This window comes from Nerophis lumbriciformis, linkage group LG10 (genome assembly GCF_033978685.3).
Source record: "Nerophis lumbriciformis linkage group LG10, RoL_Nlum_v2.1, whole genome shotgun sequence".
In the NCBI taxonomy this organism is placed as follows: domain Eukaryota; kingdom Metazoa; phylum Chordata; class Actinopteri; order Syngnathiformes; family Syngnathidae; genus Nerophis; species Nerophis lumbriciformis.
This window is the reverse complement of record NC_084557.2, coordinates 31,672,363-31,694,034: the sequence shown is the minus strand read 5'-3', so window position 1 is coordinate 31,694,034 and position 21,672 is coordinate 31,672,363. Positions and strand designations below refer to the sequence as shown.

The 21,672-nt window shown below is 38.6% G+C and overlaps 1 protein-coding gene across 1 annotated transcript in view; it reads left to right on the top strand.

Moving 5' to 3' along the window:
* The window catches only part of snrkb (SNF related kinase b), a 31,844-nt gene that overhangs the window by 7,070 nt on the left and 3,102 nt on the right, over window positions 1–21,672 (top strand). Inside the window, exon 4 of the mRNA XM_061969828.2 lies at window positions 17,602–17,743. Coding sequence (XP_061825812.1) covers window positions 17,602–17,743 — 142 coding nt within the window. The remainder of the gene's footprint in view (window positions 1–17,601; window positions 17,744–21,672) is intronic.

Here is a 21,672-nt window from a genome sequence, read left to right as displayed (position 1 = left end):
TGCACATGTTATCCAAACTTTGAGGTTCCACTATATTTTTTAACAAAACACTAAAAGATCGTGGAGACTGCATGCTGAGCGCTGAATAGAAAAATGTAATGAGAAATGTATAAATTAGGTATAGCACTTAAAATATGTCTATAGCAACTACACAAGGGAACCTGCAAAAATGGCCACGCAACCTAAGTTGGCAGCCATTTTGATTTTGTGGCCGGCACATGTGTTTTTATCCATTCTAATGTTTGTGATTGGGTAATGCAAAATAGCAATGATTTACAACTGAGACCCAACCTATCAACATCATACCGTATTTTTCGGAGTATAAGTCGCTCCGGAGTATAAGTCGCACCGGCCGAAAATGCATAATAAAGAAGGAAAAAAACATATGTCGCACTGGAGTATAAGTCGCATTTTTTGGGGGAAATTTATTTGATAAAACCCAACACCAAGAATAGACATTTAAAAGGCAATTTAAAATAAATAAAGAATAGTGAACAACAGGCTGAATAAGTGTACATTATATGACGCATAAATAACCAACTGAGAACGTGCCTGGTATGTTAACGTAACATATTATGGTAAGAGTCATTCAAATAACTATAACATATAGAACATGCTATACGTTTACCAAACAATCTGTCACTCCTAATCGCTAAATCCCATGAAATCTTATACGTCTAGTCTCTTACGTGAATGAGCTAAATAATATTATTCGATATTTTACGGTAATGTGTTAATAATTTCACACATAAGTCGCTCCTGTGTATAAGTCGCACCCGCGGCCAAACTATGAAAAAAACTGCGACTCATAGTCCGAAAAATACGGTACATTGTTGCAGGAAAATTTCGATATTAGGGGCCGCTTTACAGAGTAAAAAACAATTCCGGGATGTAAAATAAGTGGCCGCTGGCTGCGTGAAACAGCTGAACTCTTTTAGACAAAACTACTTTTGGGGACGTGGCGACCAATTGGCCACCATCACTATCTTCCCATTTTCGTGAAAAAGTATGTGATCACGGCAGGAGAAGGGTTAGTGCGTCTGCCTCACAATACGAAGGTCCTGAGTAGTCGTGAGTTCAATCCCGGCCTCGGGATCTTTCTGTGTGGAGTTTGCATGTCCTCCCCGTGACTGCGTGGGTTCCCTCCGGGTACTCCGGCTTCCTCCCACTTCCAAAGACATGCACCTGGGGATAGGTTGATTGGCAACACTAAATTGGCCCTAGTGTGTGAATGTGAGTGTGAATGTTGTCTGTCTATCTGTGTTGGCCCTGTGATGAGGTGGCGACTTGTCCAGGGTGTACGCCGCCTTCCGCCCGATTGTAGCTGAGATAGGCTCCAGCGCCCCCCGCGACCCCGAAGGGAATAAGCGGTAGAAAATGGATGGATGGAAGTATGTGATCACCATTGCCGATTAATATGGATCCCCTCTGGCTGACACTATCAATTTCTGGTCCCCCAACCGACACACGGCTAGCAGCTAAAGTGTGGAACCGCTCCCATGAGTTAACAATCATCACCTCTAATGCGGCAAATAAACTGAATTTATGAGTATCTTAAGAATTATTATCAATTACTGTTATCACTGGAAGCAAACCACGAGCCAAGAGCTGGCATTACAATAGCTAAACAACATTGGAAATAATTGCTCAGTAAAGTTTAAGAAGTGTAGCTGGAACCACGCAGTAGCAGAAAGTAAGCGGTTATTAACATGAAATTAACAAGTAGATTAATCGGAGTCTGGAGCGACGATATAACCACAACTATTGTGCTCTTTTGGTGTGTCGGTATTGTCGTGGCTAGGTGTACACAACACTTAAAGGGAGGGCGGATCAATTCATAAACCGGTGATATTGATACCAAGGGTAGTGTCCGCATATGATCGATACTAGAGTGATTAGATCAGTAGTTTTATTTTCTCAAAATATTTTTGTTGTTTTCATTTGTTTACAAAATCAGGGAAAAACCGAAGGATTTAAATTAGTAGATAGTAGTTTTTGCTTTTAATTTGTTACTTTTTTTTTGTTGACTTTGTTTTGCTCAAACAATTTTATGTAATAAAAGAGACAAAGGAAATAGTTTAAATAGTGTATTGATATTGTTAAACTGTCACTAGGACTCAATATAAAAGATCTGAAGAATTTACAGGACATGTGATCGATATTGATAATGGCCAATCTCATGAATGATAGGTATCGGAATTGTCAGCATAAAACCTTCGGAACACTCCTAGTACTTTTCTCTGCAGGGGAAATTTTTGTGGCCGCTATTGTCGAGTGGCTGTCATAGACAGGTGCCCACTGACCCAGGATTAACTGTAGTGTAATTCAGAGTGCAAGATAGTGGTGGACAATTGGTGTGTTGCATTGGTAACGAATCAGGATGGCTTCAGTTTAGTGCCAAACAACCACTCTATGTCAGTGTGTTTGAAAGCGTCCACTTGCCCCCTTGACCTGACGTCTGTGTGTGGCAGCTCATCGCGTCATGTCCTAAATCGTGAGTCCTCGTACTATTTGTCCTATCACATGCATTTGCTTTTGTGTAATGCTTGTGTTGTCTATGAACGTGTATATTTGTCTCTGCAAAGGATTAGTGTGGGTATCTGGGTCAGTCTAGCGAGCCAGCCAACTGGGCACGTTCTGCAGTGGAGCCAAAACACTGCAGTGAGCGAGTGTCAAGCGTGAGTCTTCTCAGTGGTTCTTATCTTGTGAGGACATGAGTTTTTGGGGATTTGGATATAATTGGTGAGATGAGAGTTCTGGTTAAAGTGAATTGTCCAAATAGACATGAAGGTCCATTGGTATAATGCCCTGTCAAGGGCATTATACCAGATTATATAAAATGTCACCCATATGTGGGTGAAATCTATGTTGGCGCAAGCCTCTTCTGTGGGCTTTACATGTTTTTTCTCTGTGTGCTTGTGTAGGTTCTCTCATCTGTAAAATCTACTTTAGCAGAAAATACAGGCTGATTTGTGCAACGTCTGGTTCAAAGAGGAAGGTGCACTTAACTGTTTTACCACAAGTAAACCACATCCATTTGCAGCTAAATTGAAACCTCCGAGGTCAAACATAATCCCGAAACTACAATGTATTCTGGTTTAATTTTCCCATTGGAAATAAATGGAATTATGATCAGTTTCAATGTTAAACTGTCGCCATCATTAAACGTTTTTTAACTATACAGGCTAAAATTTCAAGAATGAATCAACTGCTGACAAGACTAACATGTAACATTCCTGATAGCGCTGTAAAATAACCCAACAATCTATTGTCACACTTAGTTTCAGTTTATTTCGAACATGCATACAATACAATTACAATGTAAAGCATCACATATTTCAAGTTGTTTCATTACAGCATATCCAAAAAGGAGTAGGAAGAAGCAGAGTTTATTTAATCCTACCCCTTTTCATATCATAGCAGTTTTATCTAATTTCTTTTTCGTATACCGATAGGCTCCAGCACCCCCCGCGACCCCAGGATTGACAAGCGGTAGAAAATGGATGGATGGACAGATATCATTCTGTTGCCGTCATGTTCTTTTGTCTTATGCACACCTCTTGTTGTAACTGGTTCTCCCGATAAAGACAAAAAAAAGCAGTTATGTCACATTTAAGTTGAACAGACTAGTATATTTAAATATTTAAAGGATATAAACTAAATAATACATACATACAACAACAAAAATTTAATTTAAAAAGAGCGTCAGACTCTGTGTACTTCTGTCAGGTCGCTACATTACTTACAAGAAGTTACTTACACAATATCACCACCAAGCATTTGTTGCAGGTGGCTGAGTTTGCATACATTTAGCACCGAAATAAGGCTGGGTACTACCGCTTAAGTCGGCACCAGTACCATTATGGAACCTGATTTCGGTGCCCACCCCTATCTATGACGTCTTCTGAGATGGCACTTAAAGCGATCCATATACACTCAGGGTAATGTGGAAGCGCTGTTGTTCATGTTAGGTTCTTTAAAGACAATGAAGACCCCAAGTTTTCCATAGATCAGAATCAGAAATACATTATTAATCCCCGAGGGGAAATTAAGATTTTCAGCACAATGTATGTTAATGGTTATTTGACATTGTGCCCAGTCCCAGTTGTATCCCAGTTCCCACCTCTCAGCCAAAATCAACCAGCCCCGTTGACCTTTTACAGTATAAGCAGTTTACAAAACGGATGTTTGATAAAGAACGGACACAGGCTCTTCCACAGGGCTTTCCGTCATTGACAAAGATAAACACAGCTTTCAGTTACATAATATTTGACCATTACAGTGTGTGTACTTCACACAGTTTGAGTTCGGTCTAGAAATGGACATGCTGTAGTTGAGTTTGTGTGTTATTGCAATTATTAAACAGTTACACTAAACAATTACACAATAAATGATCAATAAATACACTTAGTACCTTTTTTTGTTCCATAAAATTTTAATCCGTGTTGTGATTCACATTAATAACCTTAAAATATTACATTTTTTTCCAGGCATTACAACACTATTCCTTCATCAACAATTTAGGAAATCGAATGATAATTGTAACCAATTCAACATTATTTTCTTACATTATGTATTATTGTTTTCATTTAACATAGCGGTACTTGGCCAATACAGCTGATTCTGATTATTCTACATTAAATGATCTCTGCTGGTGCAATAGTATACTGAACAAAAATATAAACACAGCACTTTGGTTTTTGCCCCCATTTTCATGAGTTGAACTCAAAGATCTAAAGCTTTTACACAAGATACCTATCTATCATTTATAAATATTGTTCAAAAATCTGTCTAAATCTGTGTTAGTGAGCATTTCTTCTTTGCCAAGATAATCCATCCCACCTCACAAGTGTGGCATATCAAGATGCTGATTAAACAGCATGATTATTGCCGGTACACAGATGTGCCTTAGGCTGCCCACAATAAAAGGACAATCTAAAATGTGCAGTTTTGCTTTATTGTGGTATGGCGGGGTCAGAAAATCAGTCAGTATCTGGTGTGACCACTATTTGCCTCACGCAGTGCAACACATCTTCGTGTAGAGTTGATCAGATTGTTGATTGTGGCCTGTGGAATGTTGGTCCACTCCTCTTTAATGGCTGTACGAAGTTGTTGGATATTGGCAGGAACTGGAACACACTGTCGTAGGGCGGGGCCAATAATACAATATCAAATCGAAATCAATCAATATAAAAAATGTGTATTGTGATATAGTTTTTGGCCATATCGCCCAGCACTACGGTGTCGTATACGCCGATCTACAGCATCCCAAACATGCTCAATGGGTGACATGTCCGGTGAGTATGCTATCCATGCAAGAACTGGGATGTTTTCAGCTTCCAGGAATTGTGTACAGATCCTTGCAACATGGGGCCGTGCATTGTCATGCTACATGAGGTGATGGTCTCGGGTGAATGGCACAACAATAGGCCTCAGAATCTCGTCTCTGTATTTCTGTGAATTCAAAATGCCATCAATAAAATGCATTTGCGTTTGTTGTCCATAACATACGCCTGCCCATACCATAATACCATAATCCTACCCCCATCGTGGGCCACTCGATTCACAATGTTGACAACAGCAAACCGCTCTCCCACATGCCACACACGCTGTATGCCATCTGCTCTAAAAGTACATAGTACATAGTAAAAGTTTTATATCCTTGAATTCATGAAAAATGGGAGCAAAAACAAAAGTGTTGCGTTTCTATTTTTGTTCAGTGCCTTTCATTGCAGAGGGCACAGGTTTGATTCCCGTTCAGGGTTGTCAGGAAGGGCATTTGGCTTAAAAGCCATAACCTTCATGTGATCGACTCGCTGTGGCAAACGTGAACACAAGGGTGGAAATTAATGCTTTATTTCAGATTGCCAAATGCTACATTTTCTCACAAAGTAATTATTGTGTTCATATTCTAGGAAGTCAAAGTCAAAAAGTGCAGCGCTACTAGTAGTTATTTGTAGACAAAACTTCTTTGCAAAACGGCTTCTTTAGAGCCATTTTTGCTTTTGTGTGATTATTTAAAGTTCTAGTTCTCGTTACAAACACATCACATTACATACTAAATAGACAAAAGTCTGGGGCTGTACCTGTTGGTTCTCACTAGATGAATCCCCTAATTCGTCAGCATAACAGGCACTTTGGCATGACGCGATTACTTTTTTACGAACTTACTCCTCTGTTTACTTTTGTGTAATTAAGCCTCATGTAGGCCTGGGCAATATATGCATTTTATCGATATATCCAAGATTTTTGGAGCAGACGATTAAAAAAATACCTTTTGCCCCCAGGAGCTTCCGTAGCTTGTGCCATCCTTATTACTTCCTTAGCAGAGATTCACACACCTAGCACAACATGGCTAATGCTAACGAGAGCAAAACATTTGTTCCAAAGAAAAGAAAAGTGTCAGTACTTTGGTTTTGCAACAGCAGGCATTAAACCATTGGTTCTAAACCTTGTTGGAGGTACCGAACCCCACCAGTTTCATATGCGCATTCACTGAACCCTTCTTTAGTGAAAAATATATATATATATTTTTTTCAAATTCAATACAAAGTTATATGTTTTTGGTAACACTTTAGTGTGGGGAACATATTCTAAGTAACAAAGACTTAATTTAGAGTTATTTGGACACTAGGAGAACATATTCTAAGTAATAAATACTTAATTTAGAGTTATTTGGTTAGGGTTAGGGTCAGGGTTAGAGGGTTACGGCCAGGGTTAGAGGGTTAGGGTTATAATAAGGCCATGCAGAATAAGGCATTAATAATGACTAGTTAAGAGCCAATATGTTACTAATTTGCATGTTAATAAGCAACTAATTAATGGTGAATATGTTCCCCATACTAAAGTGTTACCATGTTTTTTTACTGGTGAATAAAATGAACCGTGCATGAACATCACCTTGTTCAAAGAACAAAACCAACACAGTGCATAAACTCACAACAAATTACACACCTGCAAACCAGTCAGCTGTTGCCGTATCCGTAATACGCCGATAGGGAGAAGTTTTTATTTACTTGATGAGTCGGGTGTGTTTTGACCTCCGCCGAACCCCTGAGGCTGACTCACCGAAACCCTAGGGTTCGATCAAACCCAGGTTAAGAACCACTGCATTAAACAAAAGACCGCGCATGGCAAAGTTTGCTTAAAAAAGGCAGCAGCACAACAAACATATTCCTGCATCTGAAACCAACGCCTCCAGCCAAGTGCGGGAAATACAATCACGAGGCGAACAAAACCGCAACAACAAAAACACATTCCGGCTAAAAACAGCTTATTGTGGTGGAGTAATTTACACCAGGTATGTATAATGATCAGTGTTATGATGTAACGTAGCAGGCTACTTCTGATGTGGTTTATGTAAACATGACAGCATCAGAAGCACAGCAAGTTCAAAGCCGGAAACATCCATCCATCCATCCATTTCTACCTTCGGGATCGCGGGGGGCGCTGGAGCCTATCTCAGCTACAATCAGGCGGAAGGCAGGGTACACCCTGGACAAGTCGCCACCTCATTGCAGGGCCAACACAGATAGACAGACAACATTCACACTCACATTCACACACTAGGGCCAATTTAGTGTTGCCAATCAACATAGCCCCAGGTGCTTGTCTTTGGAAATGGGAGGAAGCCGGAGTACCCGGAGGGAACCCACGCAGTCACGGGGAGAACATGCAAACTCCACACAGAAATATCCCGAGCCCGGGATTGAACTCAGGACTACTCAGGACCTTCGTATTGTGAGGCAGACGCACTAACCCCTCTTCCACCGTGCTGGAAACATCATTTTACTAATTAAAGCAACAACCAAAACTAAACACGAAAATGTATTTGATATCAAATAGAAAGGGGCAACATTACACACAGCAGACAACAAACACAAACAAACGCATACACAATACTATCTACGAGGGAACATATCAATGATTGAAGTGACAAGCTTCAGCTTGCAATCCAAACAATACCCCATTTTGTGGACCAGAAGATATGACAGCCATGGAAGCACATTCAATCTCTTTATTAACTAGCGCTAATATAATCCAGTGAAAGCATTCAACAGAGCTACCGTAACTACCACTGCTAAGCTAACGCTGCTCTGTCTGGGCGCTTGACATCACAGGTCACTTTGCAACAGGCACCGTCTTTTAAAGGCACACATTCACACACACACTCTGCTCTAATAGGAAATGTCTCAACTGTGTAAGCCAGATATTAGATTTTTTTTTTTTAAAGTAACGCATTAAATACTTTACCTGGCAATTATTAATTACATTTATGAAAGAGTAATTTTTTAGTAATTCAATTACTTTTTTGGTAAAGTAACGAGTAGCTGTAATTAATTAGTTTTTTTAAAGTAATTTTCTGAACACTAATGATGGTACCATATATGATAATAAAAAAGCACATTGGAGAACAATCACTAAAGCAGTCGCTCTGCACACCGCCAGGATGTGTGAATGAATAAGTCTGCTTAGGCCATATTGCCCAGGCCTTCACTTTATGACAATCTAGCTGACATAACTAGTTTCTCTGCCAAAGGGCCGGATCTACCCACACGTGAGAAACTACTGTTTGTCCATGGTAGATAAGACATTTCTTGTCTATCTGTTTTGTTTTGACTAAGCTACTCCGCTGCTTACATCAACATTGGCAGGGTCAGTGCACTGTTCCTAGTCTTTATGATGGACCAAATAAGACACAAATGTCCCCAAACCCATCAAATTAGCATTATTTGCCTCTTCCGTAGCTTTCTTTGTTGCGCTTAGGAAGACCTCATCTCAATGTTTAGATTTTTTTTATTTGCATACAGTATAATGTACAATACTAAGTTTTTTTTTTACAGAAGTATTTCATTCAAGACAGAAGTTTTAATTTCTGACTTTATTGATCAGATAGATTTTTTTGTATTACTATTTGTTAAATATTGATATCTTTATTGATTTATTGTAGTTTATTTATTTGTATGCAAGGTGCAATGCTACATTTTTGTTTACATCCATCCATCCATTTTCTATCGCTTGTCCCTTTCGGGGTCGTGGGGGGAGCTGGAGCCTATCTCAGCAGAAATATTCTATTCAATTCTTTGAATGTTCTCATTCATCCAGGTCATTGTAATGACCTGGATCAATTCAAATTGATCGCAACTGGACTGTTTGGTTTGTCTTTTATTCAAGGTAGAAATTTTAAGTTTGCACTTTATTAATCTCAATGTTGGATATTATTATTTATTTGCATGCAATGTGCAATGCTACATTTTTGTTTACAGTAGTACTTTATTCAAGAGTGAAGTATTGCCTCACATTAGAAGCTCTCAATTTAGTTATTTGAAAATTATTGCATAAAAACTACAATTTATATCTGGTTTATGATCAAATAAAAGCAAAACTTGTTTTGAATGTGTATTCATTGGTTTCTTTAAAAGTAGGGAAAAAAATTGTAAATCAAAATTTTGTGAAAAAACATTTTACTTTTAGGCCGTTTCGCCCTGACCTAGATGGAAGGGTTCAGTACACTCTTAATAAAAGATACTTTTAACAAGATTTTGAAGATTCAACATCTCCGATGTGGACTTTTTAAACTATCTGGTGGACCACAAGAAGTACAAAAGTATAATTTCTTTGTATCTGGTTGGGTCCATTGTTAAAGGAGAGCTGAATGTTTGTTTGGAATTTGTCTTTATGAAAGACAAGAAGACAAAAGTAGTTTTTTGCATTCTACCTTGTAAAAATCATCTTGTTCTAGGTGGTTAGCAATGCAGCTAATGGAAGCAATCTATTCTGCCTCTAAATCACTTTAAATATGTATCCAAAAACCGCCAACAATACTTCATTTACGTTCCGTAACCTGTTTAGTAACCAAGCTGTAGTGACATTGTTATTGTAAGAGCAAACACAGAGGAACTTTTTTCTAGTGTACTAACACATCGGCGTGCTACGGTATTAGCCGTGAGCTAGTTACGGCAAGAGGTAAGGTAGCAACTACGTCAGTAGCTGAATGGCTTTTGAGTTTGTAATGCACAACACTGCGATAAGACACCAATCTATACCAGACAGTGTATGAACTGTAGTTGTAATAAGACACATGACGTGTTGGGTGATCGATATTGTTGTTTGGTCCAGCTGACTGGGGACGTTTACAGTTGATTTTGGGTAAGCACTCCATTTTTGTCAAAATAGCATAGCTCAACATTTACAGCGTCAAACTCATGCCAACCTCACTCTCTCGGCTTCCGTCTGCTCACCCTCTCTTCGTGTTCACTTTTATAAGCAGCAGTTCATCCTCCGTATATTCAGCTTCAAAAAGATAAGATTGTGAATCCTCATTTGTCCAAAAATAGTCGTCTTCGTTGTCTGTTACGAAGTCTGCCGTGATTAGAAGGCACTCGCGTTTGTTTCCGGGAGTAAGAAAACACATTTGTTGAAAAAAGTGCAGTTCCCCTTTGCGCATTAAGCAATAAACGACAATAATGACTTATCAGTGCCTGTGAAAGTATGTATTTAATGCATGTTGATGGATGCTGTTTTGTCAAGAAATATGTTTATAACATATACGGTGTTCCCTGGCCACTTTGCGGATACACGTCCTGCAGTCAGTGCATAGAGTACCATGAAGTACATTGACAGTTGAGTACCCATTTATCTAGTTAAAATAACATAGGTCATGGTGTTTTAGGAGCATTGCCAGCACCCCCCGCGACCCCAAAAGGGACAAGCGGTAGAACATGAATGGATGGATGGATGGCGCATTATTCTCATTGGTTTCACAACACACATACATTGCATTAAAACGTTTATAACAATACTTAATATGAATATTTGATCTGGAAGATGTGCATCAGCTTTTTGCCGCTGATAGCTAATTACTTGAGTATGGACAGCTATTGTTAGTATTCTAGCAGTTGATTCCTAGTCTTGTGGAGTTGCCAGGGAGCCACTAATGGTTGGTATTGTATGCATGTGTGATATTCCCCACTGAGCTGGAAAAAGTACATTACTTTGTGGCTTCTCAGCCCTTTTACATAAGTGTTCTCTAGACATGAGATGATCATGACTGTGTTCATTGTGTTGCCAGAATTAAGCATGGTTGTCCGAGGGGTAATTTAATGCTGTGTGGTTATCACACACAGGCTGCTGTGTGTCCTGTTGTGGAGCTGAATTAGCCATTTAGATTAAAATCAAATAAGTGTTTGTCTTCAACATGTCCAGGCAAAATGAGTGGTTGTTTGGAACTGTTCATAATTCCCTTATCATTGACAGAAGCTAACAAGATCAGTCATAAAGAATCATTTATGGGGTATTTTGGTTATGTGAAAAAAATGAGCACTGTGTTTTGTGCCATCAATACTATTGAGATGATTTCCCAAAAGTTATATCTTGGTCCATAACAGGGTGCTGATTATGCCCTATGAATGTTTGGTTTTGTCATACTTTTATGGACCATTATAAATCCAATGTCTAAATAGATGAAGTAAAGTCTAACGGTATTAATGATAAACCGCTGTAAAACTCCCAAAAGTTAGTATTCTCGTTTTAAATCAAAATGATTGTAAAACCGTAATGGATTACCATGCTTTGATGAACTCATAGACCGGTGATATTGCTAATTTCCTAGAGAAGCAGCTTGCGCACTAATTGCTCGCAAGCTTAAATGTTAACATGAATATTAGACACAGTAACATCTTTCCCCATTACAAACGTCACCACTAAAACTTTTACAATTTAAAAAGTAATAAAATAATGCTCAGTGGTCTTGTGGTTAGAGTGTCCGCCCTGAGATCGGTAGGTCGTGAGTTCAAACCCCGGCCGAGTCATACCAAATACTATAAAAAATGAGACCCATTACCTCCCTGCTTGGCACTCAGCATCAAGGGTTGGAATTGGGGGTTAAAGTACCAAAATGATTTCCGGGTGTGGGCACCGCTGCTGCTCACTGCTCCCCTCACCTCCCAAGGGGTGAACAAGGGGATGGGTCAAATGCAGAGGTTAATTTCACCACACCTAGTGTGTGTGTGACAATCATTGGTACTTTAACTTTAACTTTAGAAGCCATACCAAAATGTAACGCTTATTTTACCAAGGAAAGTACATTGTGTCTTGTTTATTTTTTTATAAAAATGTGGTTAACATTAGTAAGTATAGTAAAAATTAAGTGCGCATTTTGAAAGTATATGCAATAATATAGCAAACAACATGCAGATGTACACTCATAGACAATGTAGTAAACACACCCATAAAGAACTTAACATCGTGCACCATTTACATCTGCATTTACTCTTCTTTAGTTTAACCAGTTGTTCAAACAAACAAGCTTAATTACCTTTTCAGATGACGATGCTGATCTCCTTTTTTGGTACACTGCGACCCCAGCTTGTTGTGATCTCTTACAGATGTTCAATGTTCTCCAGTAAGCAAAATGTATTCACAGTCAGCCAGTAGTGGCAACTTGATGCTCTTGTTTGTGGAGTACAGTTGGTTTATCCTTGCTGTAATTGTGACTCTCCATGGTATTGTATGATGGATCACCTGTGGGGATATGATTGACATGCACTGTGCCTTCATCGATGTTAAGTGGCCTACATGCCATGGCTGTCTGTTTAACAAAAGCATATGTTTAACATGCACAAAGGTACCATTCGGCCTGCAACTGTCATGTAAACATATGTATAATATTATTTTTTGCATTCATGTTCAAAAATTGTGAAACCTTAAAACACACATTCTAATAAGACAAAGGATGATAACTTACTAGAAATTGCTATGGATGTGTTTCACTTCACCGGGATCATAATGCGTCATAGTGGTGTCACAGTGCTCATAACTGTATGGATTATTGTGACGTACATTCACAAACTTCAATATGATGCAAAGAAAGTGTATAGTGAATATGATAATTAAGTTATTTTTCACCCATGTTTTTTTAACATTCCATGAAAAAGGTGATGCTAGAGCTGGTTATGTTAATGACGGTAGTGAACCAGTGGTGTTAGAACATTCTATAAAGGTCAGGTAAGGCACCTTAGACATGACTGGGTGTAAGAGTGACATGTGATTGGTGGTAAACAAGGAAGTATACAGTGTAGAGATGTGCCCATCGATTGTCCACTAACCAGTATTGGCAGATTTTTGTGAAAAAGTATGTGATTCTCATTGGCATTTAATTCCAATCACAAACGCTGATCCCTATGGCTGACATTAAATGTATTTTTAGTCCCCCTGGTGACAAGTGGCTAGTGGCTAATTGTTAATCTCCATACTCAGTGTGCAGCACTCCCTTAAGTTAATGATAATCACCTCCATTGTGGCAAATAAACCACATTTCTTAGTGTCTTATGTTTCATTATCGCTGGAGGAAGAGGCAAAAAAATGTAGCACACCAAGAGTAAGGCAGGAGCAGACATGCTTATCGCTAAGCTAGCTTGAAACACTACCAAGAAGTAAGTGCTTAGTAAAGTCTAAGAAATGTAGATGGAACTTCGTTACAGCAGAAATTTAACAGGAAATGAACAAGTAGATATTAAAAGTATTAAAAGTCCAAAGAGAGTATAATATAACAACAACTGTTGGGTTCCCTCCGGGTACTCCGGCTTCCTCCCACCTCCAAAGACATGCACCTGGGGATAAGTTGATTGGCGACTTGTCCAGGGTGTACCCCGCCTTCCGCCCGATTGTAGCTGAGATAGGCTCCAGCGCCCCCCGCGACCCCAAAGGGAATAAGCGGTAGAAAATGGATGGATGGATGGATGTTGGTGTGTCAGCATTGCAGCATTCAGTACACAACACATAAGAGGAGGGCAAATTATTCACAAAATTGGTGGTGTTTTTTTATTTTTTATTTTTTTTATTTTATTTTTTTATTAATGAATCCAACAAAACAATACACAGCAATACCATAACAATGCAATCAAATTCCAAAACCAAACCCGACCCAGCAACACTCAGAACAGCAATAAACAGAGCAATTGAGAGGAGACACAAACACGACACAGAACAATCCAAAAGTAGTGAAACAAAAATGAATATTATCAACAACAGTATCAGTATTAATAACAATTTCAACATAGCAGTGATTAAAAATCCCTCATTGACATTATCATTAGACATTTATAAAAAAAAAATACAATTAAAAATGAACAATAGTGTCACAGTGGCTTACACTTGCATTACATCTCATAAGCTTGACAACACATTGTGTCCAATATTTTCACAAAGATAAAATAAGTCATATTTTTGGTTCATTTAATAGTTAAAACACATTTAAATAATGGATACCATATTCCAATATATGACTCATTATTATATAAACTAAATGCATTTTTTTCTACTGATATCATCTCCATAGCTTGTGTATACCAGTCAGTATGTGTTGGACTATCAACATCAATCCATTTTTTTAACATTGCCCTTTTTGTTATTATGCATATTGAAAGAAATGCATTTTTACTCTTTGATGACACGTTACTAAATTGATGGAGATCCCCAAGAATACAAGTTTGCAGTGCCATTGGGATGTTTGTATTAAGGAATGTGATTGCTTCTTTTGTTGTTTTCAACCATCAATCAATCAATCAATCAATGTTTATTTACATAGCCCTAAATCACAAGTGTCTCAAAGGGCTGCACAAGTCACAACGACATCAGCGATACAGAGCCCACATAAGGGCAAGGAAAAACTCACAACCCCAATAGGACGTTGATTTATAACTTTTGTTCTCTGACATTCCCACAATAAATGAACAAGAGAATTGGTGGTGTTGATATTAAGAGTAGTGTCAGTATATGATCGATACTAGTGATAAAGGCTGATATTTATTCTCTCTAAATCATTTATTAGTTTTTGCTTTTATTTAGTTGTTGTGTGCTATTGATTTCTTTTTCTGCACAAACAATTGTATGTAATACAAGAGAAAAAGAAATTAGTTGATATTGTTAAACTGTCAATAGCACTCACAATAAATACACAGAATAATGGACAGTTAATACATGTGATCGGTATTGGTATAGACTAGTCTCACTCAGGGATGATCGGAATCTCTAGCATGAAACCCTGATTGGAGCATACCGAGCACAATGTTAATAAAGTCCATTGTGATTAGAAAATGGAGTTTAGGCATATTGCAAATGCAGTTGATCTGCACCATCACATGTCTAAAGTGGGGAAAATGTGCTGAATCTTTGCGCAGCATTGTGCATGCTTGACCAGTCAGTAACCGCAATTCTGTAGCCTTTGGATGTAAAATGTGGACAAGTCACGTAATCTTACTGCCTTTTATTAGATGACCTAGATATATTTGCTGTGTTCCTACAGACTTGACACGTGCAATGTGCTGTATTTTTATTTGCCGAGGAAGGACAGAAAACGAGAGCAAAACAAACACCACACCAACGAAAGTGTGTGTGTTTCTGTAATTTAGTCCCAGCTCTTTTGTCTGGCTTTTCATAAGAGAGGAGGTGGAAGGGAAGGAAAGGGAGGCGGACTGCAGGAGAAAATAGACTGTCAGCATCAGGAAGCCTGTGCATGTGTGCATGTTTGCCAGAGGTCAAGTACGAAAAATCTGAGCCAACCAGTCTAATACTTTATATCCTATGTGTCAAAGTCAAGGCCCGCGGGCCAGAGCCGGTATTTATGGCCCCCGGGATGATATTTTATTAGTATTAGAACGGGCCTGCAGGCCACAGCCGACTGCTGCTGTTGTGCATGCACCAATACTCCATCAGTGTTGGCGCAAGGAATTTTCTAAATGGGGTCCCAGGGACCATAAAAATGAGTCATAAAAATGGGGTCCCACAGTAAATTTTTGGGGTCCCACTTTTTTGTAAGCGTTTTGAAAACAAATGCTAAATGTATGCATTATCCTGTTATATCTCACATTCTATATTGTGTTTCGGAAAAAGGTTGTCATAAACATTACTTAATTCACTTGAAAAAATAATACAAATAAAAACATATGCATATGTAAATTTATTAAGTTATAAACATTCACTAACTTTTTTCTTTCCTTCATGGATCCAAACTTTACCGCTGCCAGTATGTTTTCTATATTTTTACTGTAATATTTTCGGAATGTGTTTGTTCTATTTTTGGCCAAATTAAGACAAAGAAAACAATCTGAAGTTGTCTTTATTTTTTTAGTAGAGATGTCGGATAATATCAGACTGCCGATATTATCGGCCGATAAATGCTTTAAAATGTAATATCGGAAATGATCGGTATCGGATTCAAAAAGTAGAATGTATGACTTTTGAAAACGCCGCTGTACGGAGTGCTACACGGACGTAGGGAGAAGTACAGAGCAGTTGCGTCTCTCAGTCATACTTGCCAACCCTCCCGATTTTCCCGGGACCCTCACAAATTTCAGTGCCCCTCCTGTAAATCTCCCAGGGCAACCATTCTCCCGAATTTCTGTCGATTTCCACCCAGACAACAATATTGGGGGCGTGCTTTAAAGGCACTGCCTTTACGTGCCAGCCCAATCACATAATATCTATGGCTTTTCACACACACAAGTGAATGCAAGTCATACTTGGTCAACAGCCATACAGGTCACACTGAGGGTGGCCATATAAACAACTTTAACACTGTTACAAATATGCGCCACACTGTGAACCCACACCAAACAAGAATGACAAACACATTTCGGGAGAACATCCAGGGTGTACCCCGCCTTCTGCCCCATTGTAGCTGAGATAGGCTCCAGCGACCCCGAAGGGAATAAGCGGTAGAAAATGGATGGAAGGGCATCCGCACCGTAACACAACATAAACACAACAGAACAAATACCCAGAACCCCTTGCAGCACTAACTCTTCCGGGACGCAACAATATACACCCCCCGCTACAACCTACCCCCCTCCCCCAACCCCGCCCACCTCAACCTCTCTCAGGGAGAGCATGTCCCAAATTATTTATTTAATTATAATAAATATGGCAGTGCCATGTTGGCACTGCCATGTTGGTTTTTCTATAACTTGAGTTGATTTATTTTGGAAAACCTTGTTACATTGTTTAATGCATCCAGGGGGGCATCACAACAAAATTAGGCATAATAATGTGTTAATTCCACGACTGTATATATCGGTTTCGGTTGATATCGGAATCGGTAATTAAGAGTTGGACAATATCGGATATCGGCAAAAAAGCCATTATCGGACATCTCTATTCTTTAGTTTTAATGCCATGATTTTAATAGTCTTGCCAAAGTGTGCACAGACTTTCCTCCATGCGGCCCCTGAGCTAAAATGAGTTTGACACCCCTGCTTTATATGAGATGGGTGTGATATTCACTTTACTTGCATAAGTCTAAGTATTTCAGGCTATATAATAAATATTTAAAAGCAGGCATTTTTAAAGTGCTTGTTTAAAGCGGGCCTCCACAGGGAGAATGTCAGCACCTTTTTCAAACCTGTTAGGATGATTCACATTATGTTTGTTAGTATTTTTTGTTTTATTATAGAAAACAGAGTCTGGGGTAAGCAGAAAACGCCGCAAAATATGCTCCGGAAAATCATCTGTTGGGGCATAAGAGAGCTGTGTATTGCTCACTGTATCATACATTAAAAAAGCTCACACACTTGTTATAGTCTATCTGTGCTTTGTGTGTTACAGATATCTGGTCTCTTGGAGTGATCTTATACATGTTAGTGTGCGGAGTTCTTCCCTTCCAGGAGACCAACGACAGTGAGACTCTGGTGATGATCCTGGACTGTCGCTACTCCATCCCCGACCACATCTCAGGCGACTGCAGAGAGTAAGCACTCATGCATCACGGTCACAATTTATCATCCTTTCTTTTTAGCACAACCAATATTCACAACTCAACATTATACGCTAACCTAACCCTCATTAAATAGTGAATAGTATTACTAAAGGCCCCCTTGATTAGCTAAATGGAAGAAGTGAGTCACTCTGTGTTAAACAGTTACTGACCGTAAAAGCCTCTCATTAGTTTCAGTGAATAATTTTAGTGCTCCACTTGCTCTAGTATTCTTTAGCCTGCTGCACACAGACATGCTTTATTTAATGCCTAGAAGAGCCAACAATACCAGTTTTAATTCTTTGAAGACACGGTCTGTGTACCTTTAATCTGCAAGTCTTTTCATTTTAGTAAAAGACATGAACATTTACAGAGGTTGGTTGTCACACTTTTTACCCTAGTCTGAATTGCTCATCGTGAAAACATATTTCAATAATCATTCAGTGGAATCTTGAAGAGTTGGTTGAAATGTGTATCATTCTCTTTTCCCAACTATTAAAGGCACTCTGACACATTGTCACAACCAACTTCATCATGGGAATGGTTGGCACAATGTTATTTAATGACAAGAAAGTAGTTTAACTGTATTGACAAATACATTACTTATTGCAGCTTGACACAAAATGTGCACGCAACATGAGCAGGAAATAGATCTGTTAATGTGTTATGTACAGTCTGAATTAGGGCTGTCAAAGTTAACGTGATAACGATTTAACAAAAGTTTCCGGCATTATTTTTTTAATGGCGCGATAGCATCTGTTCTGTCAGAGAAATAAGTGATGAAACAGACTGAGGATTAGTGGCAGAATTAGCAGAGGAAATGTTGTGTTTGTGTGTATATATATATATATATGTGCATCTATATGGTATATATATACATATATATGTGTTTATACATATATATGTATGGACAGTATATACATATAAATGTATATATGTATGTATATACATACATACATGTATATATACATATATGTATGTATGTATATATGTGCATATGTGTATATGTATATGTGTGTATATGTATGTATGAATGTATATATGTATGCATTTGTGTACATATGTATGTACAGGTAAAAGCCAGTAAATTAGAATATTTTGAAAAACTTGATTTATTTTAGTAATTGCATTCAAAAGGTGTAACTTGTACATTATATTTATTCATTGCACACAGACTGATGCATTCAAATGTTTATTTCATTTAATTTTGATGATTTGAAGTGGCAACAAATGAAAATCCAAAATTCCGTGTGTCACAAAATTAGAATATTACTTAAGGCTAATACAAAAAAGGGATTTTTAGAAATGTTGGCCAACTGAAAAGTATGAAAATGAAAAATATGAGCATGTACAATACTCAATACTTGGTTGAAGCTCCTTTTGCCTCAATTACTGCGTTAATGCGGCGTGGCATGGAGTCGATGAGTTTCTGGCACTGCTCAGGTGTTATGAGAGCCCAGGTTGCTCTGATAGTGGCCTTCAACTCTTCTGCGTTTTTGGGTCTGGCGTTCTGCATCTTCCTTTTCACAATACCCCACAGATTTTCTATGGGGCTAAGGTCAGGGGAGTTGGCGGGCCAATTTAGAACAGAAATACCATGGTCCGTAAACCAGGCACGGGTAGATTTTGCGCTGTGTGCAGGCGCCAAGTCCTGTTGGAACTTGAAATCTCCATCTCCATAGAGCAGGTCAGCAGCAGGAAGCTGAAGTGCTCTAAAACTTGCTGGTAGACGGCTGCGTTGACCCTGGATCTCAGGAAACAGAGTGGACCGACACCAGCAGATGACATGGCACCCCAAACCATCACTGATGGTGGAAACTTTACACTAGACTTCAGGCAACGTGGATCCTGTGCCTCTCCTGTCTTCCTCCAGACTCTGGGACCTCGATTTCCAAAGGAAATGCAAAATTTGCATGGTTGGGTGATGGTTTGGGGTGCCATGTCATCTGCTGGTGTCGGTCCACTCTGTTTCCTGAGATCCAGGGTCAACGCAGCCGTCTACCAGCAAGTTTTAGAGCACTTCATGCTTCCTGCTGCTGACCTGCTCTATGGAGATGGAGATTTCAAGTTCCAACAGGACTTGGCGCCTGCACACAGCGCAAAATCTATCCGTGCCTGGTTTACGGACCATGGTATTTCTGTTCTAAATTGGCCCGCCAACTCCCCTGACCTTAGCCCCATAGAAAATCTGTGGGGTATTGTGAAAAGGAAGATGCAGAATGCCAGACCCAAAAACGCAGAAGAGTTGAAGGCCACTATCAGAGCAACCTGGGCTCTCATAACACCTTAGCAGTGCCAGAAACTCATCGACTCCATGCCACGCCGCATTAACGCAGTAATTGAGGCAAAAGGAGCTCCAACCAAGTATTGAGTATTGTACATGCTCATATTTTTCATTTTCATACTTTTCAGTTGGCCAACATTTCTAAAAATCCCTTTTTTGTATTAGCCTTAAGTAATATTCTAATTTTGTGACACACGGAATTTTGGATTTTCATTTGTTGCCACTTCAAATCATCAAAATTAAATTAAATAAACATTTGAATGCATCAGTCTGTGTGCAATGAATAAATATAATGTACAAGTTACACCTTTTGAATGCAATTACTGAAATGAATCAAGTTTTTCAAAATATTCTAATTTACTGGCTTTTACCTGTGTGTGTGTGTGTGTGTGTATATATATATATATATATATATATATATATATATATATATAGTTTGTGTGTATTGTGAGTGCAATACACACACACATATACATACATATATGTGTATGTATGTATGTATACATGTAGGTAAATATGTATATATATATACATATATGTGTGTGTGTGTGTGTGTGTGTGTGTGTGTGTGTGTGTGTGTGAGTGTGTGTGTGTATTTTTTAATGTATTTCTATAACAAAATATAAGTGTTTCTCATAAGACTGCAATCTATTTGTGTGTGTGTGCGCGCGTGCATGTGTGTTTGGGGGTTGTGACATAAAAGAATGTAAAAAAAAAACACTTGAAACGCAAAAATTAGTTTTTAAGTACTTTTCTTTTTTCTGTTGGGTTTTTTTTATATGTGAAGACGCAAACGCTTTTATATGGGGGTTGCCCACACAGCAGCACCCGAGGCTTGTTGAAAAGAGCAGTACGCATTTTTATTTCAGAGTATGCGGGGGGGCTTTGATCACTCGCTAAAATATAACGTCGGTCTCTAAGTTGGTTTACACCGATTCCCCCTGCTCAGTCTTCTTACTCTCTGGCAGTCCAGGCATGTTAGAGGGTGAACAGATAGCTGTCTACCTCAAATAAGTGGAGGTACGGGGAAACTCTGGTGAACAGCTGTTTGGTGGCCAACTGAATCAAACAAGACCAAACGAGCTGGATTTTCTGGATGATTGTAGGCCCAATGTGTTAAAGCAGTATGTCAAAATGAAAACAATACAGTCACACACACATGTGAGGTTGTAGTGAAACGAGGGTACGTAAAATGCATTTTCAAGTTGGATCGTTAATGAAATCAATGTCATTTGGTGTTTTTAGATAGAATAGAATAGAATAGAAAGTACTTTATTGATCCCTGGGGGAAATTCAGCACCACAGTTCGCTCACAATAGACAAGTTGTATAATAGACAACTTTTTTTCTTTTCTTTTCTTTTCTTTTTTTTATTTTTTTTTATTGACATCCAGCATCAGACATTCATATCCATTACATCATATTCACATAAATCATATATGTATTGTCTGCCCTAAATGTCTAAATATTTTTGTTTGTATCCCACCCATACCACCTACCTACCCCCCCAAAAAAAGAAAAAAACAATAAAAAACCAAAGTAATATTGACAAATACATCAATTAAATAAACAGAAAAAATTAAAAATAATAGTAATAATACATTAATAATAATAATAATCAGAAATAAAATAAAATATAA